Source organism: Filicampus tigris, chromosome 1, assembly GCF_054856515.1.
Source record: "Filicampus tigris isolate MCC_2025a chromosome 1, RoL_Ftig_1.0, whole genome shotgun sequence".
In the NCBI taxonomy this organism is placed as follows: domain Eukaryota; kingdom Metazoa; phylum Chordata; class Actinopteri; order Syngnathiformes; family Syngnathidae; genus Filicampus; species Filicampus tigris.
In genome coordinates this window covers 3577589-3592332 of record NC_141217.1, presented here as the reverse complement: position 1 = coordinate 3592332, position 14744 = coordinate 3577589, and the positions used below count along the sequence as shown (strand labels likewise).

Genomic DNA, 14744 nt, shown 5'->3' with positions numbered 1-14744 from the left:
TTCCGTTTGCGTTTCTCCTGCCAAACTGGAAACAATTTTCTGGTTGAGTCGGGCTGCAAGAGTGTATGAACTGTACATAATGTGAAGTAAAATGGAGAGGATTATATGATTGGTATGATGTCTCCAGCAGACCCTATTTTAGAGTGACAAGGTATGAATGTGGGTGATCCTGCCAGAAAACACAGGCCCGTATTCCACTTGACACGTCTATTTATTGTGGTCTGCAACAACACAGACAAAGAATAACCTAGCACCATCATCCAATGCACATCCATTAGTAAACAATATGCCTAAACATTACAATTCACTGTATTACGCAATTAAACAGCCAAACAAGACATACAATACACATTCACACGTTTCATCACTAGAATAGTTAGCATACTAGCCGAAATAACCAACTAGTGTACGTGACTCGAACCTAAATGATTAAACTCACCTTTTAACATTTACACACAACAACAAACGTGGTGAAACACGGGGAATCTGCAACTACTGAGTTTGCTGGTACGAACAAACTACTAGCTAGCTGTGTCGAAGGAGGAAAAAGAAAAGAAACCACGTCTCTCGCTATTGACACAGCGTTCAATGCCTGCTCACAATGTGGGACATCTCAGCACTACATCGAAACACAATGAAAATATCAAATGCCATCAATTACTAATAATAAAACAACGTGAGATTTCCAACATGAAGTATTTCTTAATAAAGCGTGTTTTACTCCGAATCACTTTTCACCACAATCCGATTCTGAAAGCCACAAAACAGTAACGTGAAGTCTCCAGTCGGCACGTAGACGACCGAAGGACGATCCTCGCAAAAGTAGCGGTAATGTTCGTTATTTTATTTTATATTTATCAAACACAACAGCCAGGGGGTGGCAAACATTGATGCAAAGAAATATATTACAGAAATAGTGTAACGAATTGGGTTATCTGTGTTGTGGTCGAATTTGTGTCATGCCAAGTTGTGTTGTTTCCGAGGTTAGAGGTTGCGCGGCTCGCTGGATGGGAGGGGATGGAAGCGAGAGTAGCGGAGGACGAAGAGGAGAGCTGTAGCTCTTTTTTGACCGAACGGTTGTTGTACTGTATTGGCGTCGGCTGCGGCCCACAGTAGCCGGTTGGACTAATAAAAATTAGAGATAGACCAATTATCGGCCGGGCCGATCATTGGGGCCGATATTTGGCATTTTGGCGATTATCGGCATCAACCTGTTTTTTTCATTTTAAGGCCGATAAATTGAAATCCATTTTATTGCAGCTAGCTGCGGCATGGTTCTCTCTCAACTGGCCCTTCCTCCAAAGCAGATTGGCCCGCCCACAGCCCCATCTGATTGGTTGCTTGTGCAGTGTGGTTAACAGGCAATCAGCGTAAAGCTGCATGTGTCTCTCTCGCTAGAGCGCACAGCACACTGAGCACAGCACTTGCTACTTGAGCAGCACGGCACAGGAGAAATTCAAGCTATTAAACAGACTTTGAGGAAATGTTAATAAATGTCAGTCTACTACAACTGACAACCAACCAATTGTAACATTACTATGAGCCCTTCTATGTCTTATATAAACAAGGAGCAGTTCTGCTTGCCACGGTAAGATGTCTAATTGCCTTGAAGCTAAGTGCGGGAGCCTGGGAGCTCCCTGCACTTTTTGTTAGACTTGTACAACAAAGTTGTCTATTTTCTAAGGTCTAAAATAGCTTTGTTGTAAATCACTAACGTTTTTTAATATGCAGGTGCTTAAAGGCCTTTAAACTAAGTCAAGTGCTGGAGTTTTTATTTTCAAAAATGTTGACACCATTTTAACCCTTTTTTCTACAAATGAATATCGGCTTCAAATATCGGTTATCGGCCTCCTTGATCACTAATAATCGGCATCGGTATCGGCCCTGAAAAAAGCATATCGGTCTATCTCTAATAAAAACGTGATAATCAAACTACGTCTGTGTTCTTGGAAGACGCTACAATATATTTTAAAGCGTGACGTCATCGGAAGGCGCGAATGACCCGATCACATCTGCTACCCACACCGGCTTGCTGCGGTCCGCGGGCCGGATCTAATAATAAAGCAATATCATCCCAGGGGCTGTAGAAAAACTTCTCGTGGGCCTTGACTTTGTCATATGTGCAGTAGGGCATAAAATCCAAAGGAAAGTTGTGTGAAGTAGTACTACTGTATATGTCACTGTCTGGCTCCCTGACTAATAAATGTCTGCCGGCCACTGCAAGAGCCAAGTTCGGAGGTTGTTTAATGAAACGTCAGCGGGAAGCTTGACTGTAACCTCCGGCGTAGAGGAGAATGTGTGTCACCACGTGGGTGTAGAAATGGCCTTCTGCTATAAAATCCGCCAGTCATTATTCTCTGGTGTTGACTCATATCTTGCATCATCATCATCGTCATCAAACCTGTCACCCTAACAAACAGCCAAGTGACAGAGGAGTCCAAAACAAGTTCTGTCACTGCATGGATGGGCCCAGGAGTGGAAGACACACCTAACAGCGGTGACTTGAAGGCTGCAACAATGCAATACAGTATGCACCAATTGAAGGGACTGTAAATACAGTATGATGCGTGTATCTGCCTCACAGTCAAGAGATGCTGTGTTCAAATCAGAGTGCTTGCATGGGTTTGTGTCCAGCTACCTCGGCTTCCTCAAACCCAGATCTAAAAAAGCTTTGTTGTAAATTACTAAAGTTTTTTAATGTGCAGGTGCTTAAAGGCCTTTAAACTAAGTCAAGTGCTGGAGTTTTTATTTTAAAAAATGTTGACACCATTTTAGCCCTTTTTTCTACAAATGAATATCGGCTTCACATATCGGTTATCGGCCTTCTTGACTACTAATAATTGGTATCGCTGTCGGCCCTGAAAAAAGCATATCAGTCTATCCCTATTAAAGACTCATGAATTATTTGCTGTAAGATCCAGATAATTTGGTCAAATACACCTAAACCAACTTTTGCAGCTTTTTCTGAACCAGAAAGGTAAAGGTATTAAAGGTATTCCTTAGTTATGTATCAAAATGACATCATTTGAGCGTAAACCCCCGGAAACATATGTTCCATGTCCAGGAACCAGGAACAACAAGTTAAAATATAGGTCAGTTGAATATTATATGCAGGCCCACTGGTTGAAACAAGGCATTCTGATAAATATTGTGTTTTTGGAATAAGAGTTAATGCAGCCCTAATTAGCCATCTCTGGGGGCGGCCATTTCGTCACTTCTGTCGACTGAAAATGACATCACAAATGCTCAGTGCTCAGGTAGCAACCAATCACAGCTCACCTGTTTTCTGAAGCTGAGCCGTGATTGGTCGTCATTATTCCACAAACACAATATTAATCAGAATGCTGTGTTTCAACTACTGTTCCTGCATAGAACACACTCTTGAAAAAAAAAAACACGTTTGGGTTGACTTCCCTTTAAGACGAGTCTTCGCTTAGACTGCAGCACACTGGTGTTTAATTAGGGCATGTGAATTATTGTGCCCGCAGCATATGTGCAGGATTGTGAGAGGGCATCACCATTAACTATTCACCACAACAACATGCATATGTTGTCATACTGTATGCACATAATAAGAGACTTGCCTAAAGTGTCCAACCATCTGCCTTGCTCCTCAGGCCTTAGTCCACAAACTACGCAAGATGACAGTTCTTTGGATCGTGACAGAGGAAAGCCAGCATCCCAAAAATATAGAAACAAATCTGGTCTCCAGTGGAACTTCATTAAGATGTGGTGGTAGACATACTGTATAAACACCTAGACAAAAAGTTGACATGTTTTCTTCCAAAGCTATCCAAATGAGAGTTTATCATCTATCATTCAGTATGCTTACAGATACATGCAAGAAAAAGGAAATTGCGCAGGAACCTCAATTCACAAGCGTCACTGTTCACGAACCAAATTTTCATACACCGTTTTGGTTCATGAACTTTGCACATACACGCAAAACGTTCAGTTGTCCTCTCTCTCTCGAGACCACTGCGAAACTTTGTCGAGCCACTACATTTTAATCGATTCCGACCGGGCCACTGAGGGCTGTTCTTAATTCTACTCGTTAATAAATCACTGTCATGTCCTGTGAGAGCTGGCTTGTATTTGGGTTGCTTTACCTCCCTCTACTAGCGATGTAGTGGAATCAATGTGAAACTCCAACCTCTGCTCTGATAGGTAGATTTAATCATGTGACACGTCCAGAAGTACACTCCTCCCAGTGATTGTGTAAAGCCAGTTTCTCTTAATTGCCTCTCTCTATGTGTGCCTTAGAAAGCATAGCTTTTTAACAAATTACTATTGTCAAGAGAGATAAAGAGAAAAAAGACAATGGACAACATTTAATATCATTCAACTTTACTCCAGCTTCAGACTTCCTCTTGGGAGTTTTTTTGCTTTCTATCAATTAGTGTACAGAAAGCAAGCAAGCTATTATCTTGTTCAAAAAGCACGAGCGCGGCAACTGCTGTGATAAATAGAAGCCCAGCTCAGCTCAGCAACGTTGGTGGTGGCAACATTCCCGTCAAAGGCAATGCATGTGCACTGAAATTAAGTCACAACTACCGATTTTGATGAAGCTTACGTTTTTTTTTTTTTGGGCAACACCAAAGCGTGTGCTATCAATACACAAAATGCATCCTTGATGCATTTGGTTTTTGTAATGTCCACGAACATGGAACACGGCAACACTTTGCCCATACTGGCTTTTACATCGTCATTGGCCAGGCGTATGATCCCTACGTACGTATTGTTCATATCTGACAGTAAAGCCACTATTTCCCAGAATGCATTGCATGGCACAATTCAAGTTTTAATGACGTTAGACGTTGTGATGTGTGTTTGTGTTACCAATAGTATATTAAATTTTCTGATTTAATTGTCACTGTATGCTCCACACGTTTTTTTTTTGTTTCCTTTAAACAAACGGACTTTAGGTTATGTGTAAAATAGTGAGATCGCAGTCAATTTCAGCGTTGCGTTGAAAAATCTATGTTCATGACTTATCAATTGACAGACAGGAATCAAAGTTATGATATAGTTTTCTATGTCGCATAATGTGAGATTGTGGTTATCTGTCTGCCTCAATTTACACCAGTGCATTTATTTTTTTGAGTATATAAAGGGGAAAACTATCTGCAAACATTGACCAATTTGCAGATGATTTGCGCCAATGTCAGGAGGGCCTATTATCGGCCAATTTAATCAGCAAGCCGATTAATCAGTCAAGCCCTAGTTGTTACCCCTGTTATATATTGAGAGTTGTTTGATTCCTTCTTTTTAACTTTTGTTGCTAACCTCGGGTGTATAATCTGGCCAAGGACACCGAGGCTGCTGGGTGTCGCCGGCAACACGGGGCATGCACCCGCGACGCGAGTGTATGTCAACACTACGGCAACACTCCTTGGTCACACCTTTTGTCTCTAATGCCTCTCATAGGCCATTCGTATCACGGGGGGCCAAGTTTTAAAATAATAATTAAAATGAAATTAGAGTCAAAGGGTTGGGAAAGAGAAGGATGATTTCTTTTTTTTTTTTTTAATCGATAGATAGTTAAAATAATAATTTTAACGTTTATTTTTTTGAAAACGACACCTCCCCTTTTAATATGTTTTGTATGTAAAGTGGCTTTAGTTTATGAAAAATAAAGCACCACACAAAAATGTAAACCAAAATATATTGCGAATGGTTTTAGTGTCAGAAGCACAGGAAATACAATACACGGGCACCACATGTTCACAATCTTGCCTGTGCACCAACAGATAGAAAAGCTCCTGACTCATGACTAAAGTTGTGAAATAGTTTCAGTTTTGCAATAAGGATGTCATCCTGCCAAGATTCGAGCATCACCTTCCTCTTGTTCATGTAAAACCACAGCCATGCAGCACATTACGTACTGCTACATGAAACAGAAAACCATACCGGTGGAGAACCATTATACTGCTATCTTTCTCAGTACAGTATCCATTAGCCAACATCAGTATTTTATACACATACATATTTTTTCTTTTCTTTCTGGGGTGAGGAGGTGCAGTAGTTCACAATAATGCCCCTGCAACAGGACCCAAGCTTTTGTCCTTAAAGCCAAGCCCAAAATTTGGGGGAGAGGTCGCTTAATCTGATTAATTATTTCATAATACTAGATTAATCAGAAAAACATGTTTGGACTATCAGGGTATATATTGAACTGAATATTTTTGACTTGACTTCCGCCTCAAGGCAATTTTTTCCCCTGGCATTACTTTTATAGCATTATATCTATACCTTTACTAAAATGCTTGAGGTGACACTTCAACTTCTTTGAAAGTCTTTTTAAAATCTAATATCTATACGTCTACTTGAGTAATGAACATGAATACTTTTGACACGTGTTCCTAGTAGTAACGATAATTGAGATTTAAAACAGCATCCCTACTTCCCATTTACAGTATATTGCTGTACAGTAGGGCTGGGCGATATGTAGATCGTTAAGCGCTTTAACGTGTTCATGATCTCATAAAGTCGAAAGATCGCTTGATCGTCTACATGGCACATTCTAAACAGTTTAGCTCTACGGCTGCGCAAAGCCGCTGATGCGTATACCCGACCGACCAACCAATCACAGCACGCACAGTGCACCGTACGTGACACTCCCCGCCTCCCTGTTAGCTATAGCGGAAAGTCACCACAAAGCAGAGTTGGTCCCGAAAAGAAACTCCACATCCACAGTGTCGATTTGGTTTGGCTTTTCCTCGGAGGAGAAAGCGCAAACCAGTTATTTGTTATTAAGTTTGCAGAGACTCGGTTGGGACATCAAGCGCCGACAGACAAAGCAAATGGAGATCAGACACATGTTAGCCATAGGCAGCCGCTAGCTCCAAGCTAACGCAACCCACGGTAACACAGTCATTTAACAAGAGCACTCCATATGAAAAAACAAGCAAGCAGTGTAAAGAAGTAACTCAGGCAGTGACTTATTACCTTGCTGAAGACATGATTCCCATTAAAACAGTGGAAAAGTAGGGGTTTAAAAGACTTTTCAAAGTACTAGACCTGCGCTACGAGCTGCGCTTTTATGTTTACATTTGGGCTGGGCGACGTGTCGCGATTGACACGTGATCGATATCAATAGAAAATGCCTTCGATAAAACGTTCAATAGAAAAAAGAAAAACAAACCCGATCGCAGCATGGTGCGTGATGTCAAATCGATGTCAAATCAAGCAAGTAAAAAATGACTGGACTATGGCAATAATGTTGTTACCCTTTCGGCTTTTCCCCTCAGGGGTCGCCACAGCGAATCAAGTGCACGGACGATTCGCATCATTGATTTGGCAAAGCATTTTACGCCAGATGCCCTTCCTGACGCAACCCTATTGCTCCACGATGATGCATGCACTGCAAGACAGTCTTTTTTCACTTACATTGGATGAACATTGAATGAAGGCTAATATATGTGTCAACAACTGCTTTGGGGTAGACCTAATGCAAATACGCATTTACAATGCACTGATGGAGGACAAACTGCACATTACACTACATAACGATGTACAAAAAACAGTTAACTGTTATTTAAAGAAAAAGTTTAAAACAAAATCAATAATTATCAATATTGACTGATATGAAATACTTAAGATTGTGACAGTTTTTCAAACATTTCTCATCCCTTCTAAGCGCATTATCTTTAAAATGGAGTTTATTTATTAATCTTTATATCGACCAGTTTATTTCACTCTTTCATAGTTACATTGACCTCTTATTGAAGGTCAAGTATTATGTTAAAATAAAATAACCTAAATGTATTTCTCTTCGGGTCATTATTTTCAATAGTTTAAAAAAATAATTTTAAAAAATCAATACGTATCGATATCGACCAATATAAAAAACACTTATATCGTGATATACTTTTCAGTCATATTGCCCAGCCCTATTCTCAAGTATGGCCCTCCTTCCTCCTCCAAAGGAAACAAGTCAGAGAGAGTTACACAAAGGCCGAGTTGAGCTGAATGGAATAAACGCCAGAGCTCCTGACCACGTCGACTCAAAGCCGCTGAATGGTGGTCATTGTGTTGTCATGGTCACAGGGGTCCTCACTACAGAAGTAGCTTGCTTGCAAGAGGCCGTTTGGCAGGCCAGTGTTCTCATCCAAGCAACATGGGAACAAGCATTTCCCCTCGCGTCACCAGGTCTTGTTATGAAGTAACCCTCCTCTGATGATGGGAGTCAAAACTGCCCCATGAAATAGTTAAGTCAATGACAAGAATAGTGGAAAAGTAGTGATTCGGTATGAAACATACAGTGCAGTAAGTGAAACACGCTTGTTGGAATAAGGCGATTATAGGCTGCGCACGATTTTAAACACATTATAATCGAATTAATTAATGGACTGAACACCGCAGTGTGTTTGCAAGTTCCCGAAATTGTGAAAGTACCCTGAAATGCACCATGTTGCCTGTGCAGCAAGTGTGTGACGTGTATGTGATTCTGCCCTCCCCGAACGTGCTGTAAGCTCTTTAATTACACCCCAGTTGGACTTTACGGCAAAACTAAACGCGCAACATAAAGATCGCAAGTACGTTCCAACGTGTTTGCGAGTCAAAAATATTTGTACTCCACATTGGCAGCTCCAGGCTTCCGTAGCTTTGTTACCCTTCAAACAACTTCCAACTTTTGGTTAACCAGCAGTGAGCTTGCTTTAAAGGTTTATGCTTGTTCCATCGCAACATCCTGTTTCGGCCATGTTGTTTCACTGACAAAAAGTCTTTTGAACCCAAACTGAAAATGCACTTTTCAGCTGAAACATTTTTCAGTGCATCCTGAATGTTTGCACATGTTAATATTAGCTAACAGTGCTATCTGCATTACCTTTCGATAGCAAACACAAACTCGAATGTTCTATTGTTGACTAGTTTGGCGATGTGTTTGCTCTGCTGTATGAGCCACATGCACTGATCTGCAAGACCAGGACACTTCTTGGTTGGTACTTGCCAAGGGGTACCAGTTTGATACACACGTCTGAAAAAAAAAAAAAAAGTTCACATAACCATACCAGGTTATTACCGATCATGTCAACAATGAGGCGGTTTGGATAATGGATGGATGGATTTAACAAGGTAGGAAACTTGGACTATGGTAATTTATAACATACTTGTAAACAATATGCAACACTTCAGAAACGATCTGCAAGTGTTTACATTTTCAAATGATTACTTCTGCAACATTCCTAGGAAATCCCCCTGCGCTACCCTAATTGACAACTGTACTTCTGTGGCTTGGTGATGAAGGGCTGCCTTCCACGGGTGATAAATACAATTTAATCGTTATGCTACGATCAGACCGAATGTGTGCTGAGCGTTTCTGGCAGTGTGTTTCCATGTATAGTCACTGCAGTTCACGTGATAAGGCACGGTTATGTGCCAGGAGGCGCGTTTGTAGCACTTGAAGCAAAAATGTTGCTCCTTCGGCCCTTCCGCCCGCCATAGGCCAAAAGTTTGCCGGGGTCAAGTCTGCGACAGCCAACCGGCGTCGGGAACGTACTTACTACGTCACATGCATGCGCATAACAAGCAGACAGCCAGCCAAATAAAGTTTAAAAAACACACAGCGTGGTGAAATAAAAATAATGTGGGACAATATAATTGCGGTCAGCAGGACCAAGAGGTATACAAAACGGTCAGCTTCCTTTACCAGCCGGGCCCGGCCGAGACAAAAAAGGTGCAGGCTTGGTGAATTGAGAGGAAGAAGTTGGCGAATCTTTTGAGTGGACTGAAATCCTTTACAGTTGTTGAACTGTCAACCAAGATAGCATTTAGCAGCCAACACAACCACCAGATTGACTAGCGAAATTCAAACTTTTTTTTTCTGTCAGAGGAGGAGAGCCCTTTTTGTCCGCCCAAAGCAACCCCTGCAAACTAACACGTGCGAGACTCGCGGCGCATCGCGATATTTCACATTCGGTCTGAACGTAGCATTATGGTCCCTTCATTTTGCTCCTCACACTCTGGCCACTATTTGGGGTGGGACGAACACTGGCTCATTTGCAGGAGGCAAGACAACCCTGTCAAAACAATATAGGGTGAAGCGTACTACAATTCTGGCCCTTGGGGTATTTTGTCACAGTTCTGTTTTTAAGACCTGGGAAATCTTACATTGTGAATGAAATTCTGAACTCCACTTAAAGCCAATAGCTTTGCATGCTCATGTGTCACCATATCAGAAATATGTTGACACGTGTGCCTTTGACGTCATTGCCAGATGTTTACTTAAAGAGGAAGTCAACCCTAACATATTTTTTTCAAGAATATGTTCTATGCAGGCCCACTAGTTGAAACAAGGCATTCTGAGAAATATTGTATTTGTGAGAGGTTTTCTTTCGCCATTTCTGAGGGCGGCCATTTTTTAACTTCAGTCAACTTAATATGATATTGAAGTTGCTCAGGGAACGACCAATCACGCCTCACCTATTTTCTGAAGCTGAGCCATGACTGGTCTTTTTTTGAGCCCTTAGCATCTGTATTAGCACCTGTAATGTCATTTTCATCTGACAGAAGTGACAAAATGGCCGTCCCCAGAGATGGCTAAAAAGGGGTGGATTTTACTGCTTAATTCATATTCCACAAACGCAATATTAATCAGAATGCCGTATTCTTGAAAAAAAAAAATGTTTGGGTTGATTTCCCCGTTAACTTCATTTACATAGTGCATTCACAATAGCTGCATGTAACAAGGCACTTGACTACACACATAAAAAAATAAAAACAATAAAATCTTTTTCTCCATTCGTACATACGCTTTGTTGTTTGAAGCAGTTTTAGATTAAAGAGGAGTGAGTCAAAGTTTCCTTCCTCCAATTGAGCAGAGATGTCACAATCGCATCATGCATGAGTCTAAGTTGGAAAGTACAGTTGCCTGATGAATAACACACAATTAAAGAATGGTTCAATATTTCTTCAATTTACTTTTCAAATGCTTAATGCTCTCCACAACTCCTCCATGTTGATGACGCTTCTCATCCTCAGCTCCTCAATCCATCCATCCTTCCAAACACAGACTGTCCATTTCCGCTGAGCAACATGGGGCTGGCGCAAAAAGTAAATGCCCTGTGGCCGTAAAAGCCTAGATAGACCAAATCGACGCCGGAGGTCATGAAGCGTTGTGGCATCTGAATGCGCCGTCTGATTGGTGTAGTGACCACGTAGTGTCGTAACTCGTCTGTACGTGTCTTGGGGTTGTTCACGCATGTTGAATGGGCGTCGCCAGTCGTGACATTTGGTCACTCTGATTGGCTGTTAGCTAGCAAATCAGTGCTCGGAGCACCAACGGGAAGTGACAAATGCAGAAAAACAGTGAGCACGCCTTCGCTGCCTTAATCTTCTTACAAGTACAAGAGCGAGGGTTGACAATGTAAGTATTTCACAATACCGTGTCAAGAACGTGACGGTTTACTTCGCTGGGAGTTCATTGTGAGCGAAGAATACAGCTGAATGCATTGTTTATGTTTTTATAATGCGCCAACATCTTTCCGGTTGGATTTTTCTAACAATGAAAAATAGTGACTACCGCCGCCGATGGTATGGAAGGGTATTACATTTTATGCATGCGCAGAAGGTACTTTCATGGTCAGTGTCGCTGTCTGTTGTTGCGGTGTATTTTTCTAGCGTGACGTGCCGACAGCCGGCCGGAAGTCACAGGGGGTCAGCGTCTGTCACTGTTGGCCAACCTCGTTTTGGTCTATCTAGGCCTTAAAGCGGCAACGGTCGAATCGCGCCGACATTCCCCTCAATAGAAACTAGAGGTGTCCCGGTCACATGTTTTTATACCCAAGTCAGAGTCATTTGTTTTTTTAAGTACCTGCCAATACCGAGTCTCGATCAGACCATGGCAACGCATTACGAAAAAAAAAAAAAAAAAAAAGCGCATCCAGTTTGTCTTATCTTAATTTTTCTTTTAAATTTGAATAATGGTATCCTAACATTATAACTTCTTATATGTCCATAAATCAGCAGTCAAATCCGTTAAAACAAATCAAATACGTTATTATTGACTTTACAAGTTTAGAACTTTTTCAGCCGATAAGATCAACTGAAAATGATGTGATCGGCCCAGATTTCCAATCACATAATGGGATCGGGACTAGGGGTGGGCACGGGAACGCGCAATCGAGTGGAACCGGGACTAGCACTTCGCTTCTCCCATAATCGTTCAGGTTTTAAAATGTCTGTGCCACATTTCGATTACTAATCCGGAGGAAGCTGCCCAAAACAAACAAAGTTCCAATAGTGCGCGCGCGGCGCATGGCAAACGACAGACACGAGCGAAGTACAACCAATAGGAAACATGTGTGCGCCGCGCCGGCGAGCAGCAAATGCAGACAACACACAGACATCAACGAAGACTACAGGATAATGCTCATGTGGTGTCAGAATTATGGATGTTCGACAAAGGTCAAAAGTGTGGCTGCACTTCATAAAAAAGACCAAGCTGGTCAGTGCAACACGTAAAAAAATGTATCTCGGGCAAAGGAGGTTGCACGTCTGATATGATTAAACATCTCCGTTTAGATGGAGTAGAATTGTTAGAGTTCGGTCTTTGACTCTTTGCGTCAACCTACCGGTGTTTTGAAATTCCTTCCTACCTGTCAAGACGTCCTACCAATGCTTAGTGTGCTTGTGCTTCTCCAAAGCAAAGCTCTTTTGTGGATAATTCAAGCTCATAGGATTGACAATATATTTGTCAAAAATACCAATTGAGAAAATCATAGGAAAATTCATAAACAGTAGAAAAGTTCATGAAACAAATATTTAACCCACTCCCAAAAAAAGAAAAAAATAATAACCTGAATAGCCCAAATTCAAACGACGCCCAACCCTAATCTGGACATCTCTAATAGAAACGGTGATATTGTAAACGTGCTGACAAAATGGCGGAGCCATCAAGCACCACTATTCACCTTCAATTAGTGTCATGGCCAAAAATTATGAAAACAATGAACAACAGGTCCACACTATCTACAAGAAACACATGTCAAAAAAGGTGGGAAAATACTAATTGAAGTGAAAAATGAGCGGCGCTCTGATAGCAGCCTGCAACACAAGGGTGCCATCATTGAACATCTTTGAAATTGCACAAAATATCCTCTTCAGGTGGTTTTCTCTGGGTACTCCGGCTCTCTCTCACATTCCATAAACATATTTCTTGGTTCAACTGAGGACCCTAGATTGTCTGGAGGTGTGAATGTGAGTGTAAATTGTTTTGTGAATACGTTCCCTGCGAATGGCTGGCAACCAGTTCATGGTCTACCCTGCCTTGCGCCCAAAGTCAGACGGGATTGGCTTCACCCGCGACACTATTGAGGAGAAGCAGTGCAGAAAATGGATGAATGGACGCATGTCTCTTTTCATAAAATGAACAAATAAACCTCTCATATGACCTTTCATTCCATGTCATTCTGATAGCGGAAGTAAAAACACGCTGGAAGTGAGGTGGACAACAGAGTCTTATTGGATTCGAGAAATGTGCCCAATGTGACTGAAGCAGTGGAGGGCCGGTGGTGGGGGGCACATTGTATGTGTGGGATGCATGAGGGGGCTAACAGCTGCTTGGGGGAGGGTATTATGTATTATGCTTTGGATTCATTGTACGGTGTGTGGATGTGTGTCACTCACATCCGTCAGTACAGGAATGAAAGTGAACGTGATCCAAACAGGTACAGGTGCTCTTCACAGTCATAGCAAGTTAACACACAGGTACCGTATATGGATACAGTACAGTATATGAGACTGGCGGTGATGCACCATTCACAAACACCGTGACTCATAGTTGCAATGAACACGTTTCATTAGGCATCATGTTCGATTTCCGCCAGTATGCCCAGCGTGTTATTAGAAGCATACGAACAAGGAGAAATGACAGCAGAGTCAAGTCCAGACAAGTAAGGCCTTCTTGCCTCTGGCCATGGCTGTCACACACACACACAAACTCTGAAGTGATGTATAGCCAAGACACACTACGCCTAAACGAATACGCAAGTGACAAAAAAAAGAGAAAAGGTTTGGTTTCAAACTACAAGGTTCCGGATCTGAAAGCAGCTTGCGCGACTCAAAGAGCGGCTAGCAACATGTCATCTGACAATAAGCTAGGTGACGCCGCGTGCGCCCGCTGCCGACAATAAAACACATTGGCCGGCTCCAGTCGAGACATGTCTCCGCGTGGATAACAACTAATGTCTACCATTCGCAGCGTCGATTTACCTTCAGACAGCTCCAGGTCCAACTCCGCCAATTGGTCGCGAACCTCCTTCGTCAGGGCGGAGAAATCCACGCCGCGGTCTGCCATGACTTAGCCGAAAAACACCAAAGCGGAGGAGACGCAGGGTCGATGTGGGGAAAGCCACTAGAAGGGGAATGAAAGCCCTCCCTCAGGACACAAAACAAGCATCCGAATGGGGGAATGGGAGAGACCGTACATCCGCGCGGATGGCCACTCCGCCATAATGGGAGAAACTCAGGCAGGAGCAGCCGCAACGGGCTCGCGGTCACGTGACTGCGTTTGCCTTGCCTTGCCTTGCCTCGCCTTGCCTCGTCGCCGCAGGCCGCAGCCCCTTGAGTCTCTCAACTGCGCGTTCCCGTCTAGGGTGCGATTGTAGCGTTTCCAAAGTTCTCTGTGGCCACGCCCCTTTTGTGCCCTTGTATCACATTCGGCTGAGCCCGCATCCATGGCCCCTCAGCTGAAGCATATTACCCAAAATTTATTGCGGAAACTGGCGAAGTTTGGTGGCCTT

The 14744-nt window shown here is 42.5% G+C and overlaps 1 protein-coding gene across 4 annotated transcripts in view; it reads right to left on the bottom strand.

Moving 5' to 3' along the window:
- Positions 1-14601, bottom strand: part of dip2ba (DIP2 acetate--CoA ligase B (putative)a) — a 69354-nt gene extending 54753 nt beyond the window's left edge. For 3 of the 4 annotated variants that reach the window (XM_086048072.1, XM_086048090.1, XM_086048082.1), the window contains exon 1: positions 14215-14601. In XM_086048072.1, the coding sequence (XP_085904198.1) occupies positions 14215-14299 (85 nt within the window). In that variant the 5' untranslated portion in view covers positions 14300-14601. The remainder of the gene's footprint in view (positions 1-14214) is intronic. The other variant, XM_086048098.1, reaches the window with a different exon arrangement.
- Between the last annotated feature and the right edge of the window lie 143 nt (positions 14602-14744).